Genomic DNA, 4,567 nt, shown 5'->3' with positions numbered 1-4,567 from the left:
TTTTTTATAGAATTCCTTTAATGATTTTATAATATAGTTGACAATTTAAATTTTGGAGTTTTACATTCAAGTATGTTTTGCTTTTTTTTATTAAAATGATTATGTATAAAGAAATGAATGAAGTAAGAAATATTTTTAGATTAACATATAAATTTTTGTTAATATATACTTTGTACACTGTGAAATCATCTTTCCCAGATTGATTACTCTTCACGTCTTCTCTTTGCATTGCTCCTAACTTTGCAATTACAATAATACATAGGCTTTAATATATTTTGGCAAATGCTAACAACTGTACGAATTAAAACAAAAATATTTATTTTAATGCATACAATTTTTTTTGTTATGATTCTAAACACGCTTAGTATAATTTGTGATATATTTTTCTTTCAATTCATTACATTACTTAATCTTGGAATTTCCAACTTTGTCCTCTTAAATTTAAAATTAATATTTTTATTGTTGTAATTTAAAGAACTCTCTCTATGTAACAAAGTTTACTCTGTTAAAAGTACAACAAGTATAATATTTTTTAATTTTATTTTTTTATAAATCAGTATAGATCATAAGAGTGCAGTAACAATTAATTTTAGATGTATATTAATTCATGATATTATTTAATATTTTTTTATATTTATGAATACATAATGAATAAATCATCTAAATATATTAATATAATAAAAATACGAATAAACATATTTGATCAATAGTTAAATTATAATAAAGATTTGTAGATTATTATTCTTATTATTATATAAGGATCCATATATTGCGCCAATGAAGGAACAGTCGAAACAGTTGAATTTTCAGCTAACAGAGGGTAAATTCGTCATTTCAACTTACAACGGCCCGTTTGTGTGACCGTTAATAATGGCGTGCATGACTCATGGAGCCCACAAATTCCAACTCTCTCACTGATCATTAGCCAAACGCATCCCACAGTGACAGCCAGCTGTAAAGAAAATAAGGTTTCCCATAATTTAATCAATTCGTAGGGGCAAACGCGTCTTTTCGATAGTTCCTTTTCCTTTCCTTTTTTCTTCAGATTTCTTTCTTGTTCATTTTGTAGCTTTGGTCTCTCTCAGACACACTCTCTTTGTTCTGTTTCTTCCTTCTAGAATATAATAAATCCACGAGAGAAGGCCGAAAATCTTTCTATTCTGGAGAGAAAATTTGGATGGTGAAATTGGAGGGTTTTCCAGGATCCCGAGGCCAAATCTCGGTTCAATTTACGAAGAGGGAGAGGAACAACAGCACCCGTTATTGCTGTTGTTGTTGATTCTCGAATCATTTAGAGAGACCCAGATAGGTGAATAGCGTTTAGAGAGAGAAAGGTGAAGTGGGGTTGTGGAAAGTTTGGGTTTTTGGTGTGTTGTTGTGAGTTGCGGTTGGCAGGTGTAAAAGTGTGAAAGGGAAAGATGACGGATGTAGTACTGCATATATACGATGTGACGAATAGTGGATCGGAGAAAACGAACAACACTATTGTTCAGATCAACAAGATCTTCAAGGATGGGATTGGTCTCGGTGGCATCTTCCACAGCGCCGTGCAGGTCTTCTTCTTGCCCTAACATAGTTATTGTTTGAGTTTAACTGTTGATTCGATCTAGGTTTTGTTTTGCTTATGTGTTGTGGGGAACTTGATTGGTGTATGCAAATGTTGAATGGGTGAGTGTAATTCTCCAATGTGGGGCTCCACTGCTAGCTTTGGAATTTCATTGAGTTTGGTTGTTGTTTGCATGAAGCAGTGTATTTGAGATTTGAGAAACAGCAATTAACTTGGTACCTAAGTGATTGTCAGTTATGGAAGCCATATGATTTTGCAGGTATATCTATGGTGTAGTTATAAATATTTTTTTCATACTTCATCAGCATGTATTTTGCTGTTGGATTGAGAAGTTGGTAACTTGTAGTTTACAGATATACTAGATGTTGCTTCTGGTTGTTTCTATCTTCATTCTGTGTTGGGGCAGCCCTGGATTGTTATGGAAGATAAGTGTTCAAGGCGGTTTTAGGTTCTGTGGCCTGGACCAGTCTGTGTGATGTATGTATATTTGTCTTTCTATTAGAATGGAGATCCTTGACATCATTTGTTGCCACGATTATCAGACTGACGTTAGGATCTCTTTCTCTGAGTCTGCATTGACTAGTCAGTTTGGTATATGTGAACGCTGGCTGGCTTCATCCCGTCATAGGAAATCTCAGTTTGGGTATTTTTAGTTTAACAGAAGGAAGTGTAATTGCATTATTATAGTGGACTTTAGGGTGGCACTATTTTTTGGGCGTGATTAATGTTGAAACCAAGGGGACAATGAGAAAAGTAGTTTCAGACCAGTTTATTATGCCTCTGGGCATTGATACTTCCCAACCCAACAACTTTCCAAGCTTAAATTTTTGTGAACCAAAACTTGAAATTCTTGCCATTTTTGTTAATTGCGTTTGTTAGACGTAATTATTTATTTCCCTTTACATTTTAAAATTATGAGGAACAATTATTTCTTTTCATCGTTCAGTTAGCACTTTGTCACTCCCGGTCTGCAATAGCTAAAGGAACTTATCTGTCAGTTTGAGATTGAAAATCGTCTTCTTTTTAACCGACCTCTACTTGGGAAATATAGTGACGCAGCTTTCTTTATCTTGTCATCCAGCTTAAATAGAAACTGTTTCCCTCACCATATTACTCTTTTTGTTGTTTTATCTGTGCATGTTTTATGCTTACATCTTTTGGCCCAAAAATTATTTTTCATTTTTGGTTTCCTTGACATATGGTATACTTGCCGTTTTTTAATTTTGGCTTACATAGTAAGATTGTGTGTTCTGCTATGACAGGTGTTTGGAGAGGATGAATGGTCATTTGGATTCTGTGATCAAGGAACCGGAGTTTTTAGTTGCCCTTCTGGAAAGAATCCAATGTATACATTTCGTGAATCCATTGTTCTTGGAAAAACAAACTTTTCCATCTTCAAGGTGAATCAAATACTAAGAGAACTTAGTAGAGAGTGGCCAGGGAGTTCATATGATCTGCTGGCCAAGAACTGCAATCACTTTTGTGATGAATTCTGTGAAAGGCTTGATGTACCAAAACTTCCAGGTAAATATCTAACTAAAATCATTCTGTTTTCCTAAAAGATGACCTAGTGATATTTTGGACACAATGTAAATTCTATGGTATGTATAATGCCTTTGGTTAGTCCTATGAAACTCAGTTATGGGCCTTTGGTTTGGAATCAGGTAACAGAAAAATAAAAGGGAGTTAGTGCAGTGGTGCAAAATGGGAAATAGAAGTGGAAATTGGAGATCCCATTTGAATTAAGATGGGTAGTTGAGCGATGAGATTTAGTTCTGGTGCTTTTTGTTAGTGCTGTGGGAGTGGACTTAGCTCTGTGGGTATTTCAGAAGGCACCACTGTAATACATTCGTTATTTATACAGTTTTTCTATCCCTTCATTTACTCGTTTCTGACAGTATGCTAGACTTTACCAATAAAGTGTGTGGTTGAAGTACTGTTTCTCTCAGATAAAATGTAATACTTTGAGGAAACTCTATTCATATTAAATAGTTATATGATTGTTATCTTATTGTAACTCGTGTTCCATTCAATTAAACTTTTTATTAATGTTATCGGGTTTCTATAGAACACATCTATTTAGTTCAATATACCTTTTATATTGAAATAAATCCCTCGGATTGCAAATATATGTATTGATAGGAAGTTGGCATTAGGAAGATAGTTTAGTCAAGGCAATGATCCATCTTGTGAATTATTGCTTCTGTTCTTTACTTTTTTTCATCTTCTACTTTGTATTCTTACAGCTTCCATGACAGGTTGGGTTAATAGATTTGCGAATGCCGGCGATACTGCTATGGAAGTGGCTGGAAACACTGCATTACGGGTACGAAAAAAAGTTCATAATACACCAAGTTATGGTGTTGTGTAAACTATTTGTTGGAATGGTCTCATCATAACCTGGCTCTTGTTCTTTTGGCTTGAACACTTATTTAAGTAGTTATAACTTATCATTAGTATTGACATATTTTGAGAAACTCAAAGTTGCACTGATGATGATTGTAACCTGGTGATTGCAGTTCCGGCAAGCTAAAACCGAGATTGTGTCAGCAAGCAAAGTAGCATACCGGTTCCTCTTAGGTGTTACGAATAATGTTACAAATAACGTTAAGAATGGTCCCGAGTCCCCTAACAACAATTCAAACAGAGGAGGGTCCCCTAGATTTCAAACTGCTTGGTTGAAAAATATGATCACTAATGGTGCAAAACCATCTACCAGTTCTGAAGCTGAGGATCAGAATGGAATTACGCCTCTACAGCCAAAGCGAGAAGATGAAAAAGCAATGCTACATAGTTCATCTTCACACGATAGTTGAAGGCTTAGTTATGCTGTGTAATGTAATTTGTAAGAGTCACAAAAAGTAAACAGAATTTTACATGCTATTCATTTCTGTATTAAATGTAAAATTTCGTTCCTTTTTTCAACTCAAATCATGTGTTACTGATGAACCGCCTGCACTGTTTAGTTTGTCCTTAATTGATGTTTGATGTTGGTGATGA

General features: G+C 34.5%; 1 protein-coding gene across 1 annotated transcript; it reads left to right on the top strand.

Annotated features, from left to right (window-relative positions):
- Positions 1-1,056: 1,056 nt before the first annotated feature.
- LOC124830986 (deSI-like protein At4g17486) lies at positions 1,057-4,567 on the top strand. Its single transcript, XM_088114607.1, has 4 exons — positions 1,057-1,553; positions 2,830-3,091; positions 3,826-3,893; positions 4,087-4,567. The coding sequence occupies exons 1-4, from the start codon at positions 1,419-1,421 to the stop codon at positions 4,381-4,383; spliced, it is 762 nt and encodes a 253-aa protein (XP_087970733.1). The 5' UTR covers positions 1,057-1,418; the 3' UTR covers positions 4,384-4,567.

The sequence above is a fragment of the Vigna umbellata genome, chromosome 4 (assembly GCF_029865625.1).
Source record: "Vigna umbellata cultivar VRB3 chromosome 4, Vumbellata_1.0, whole genome shotgun sequence".
Lineage (NCBI taxonomy): Eukaryota > Viridiplantae > Streptophyta > Magnoliopsida > Fabales > Fabaceae > Vigna > Vigna umbellata.
The sequence above is the reverse complement of the archived record's forward strand: the minus strand, read 5'-3'. Positions and strand labels throughout refer to the sequence as shown.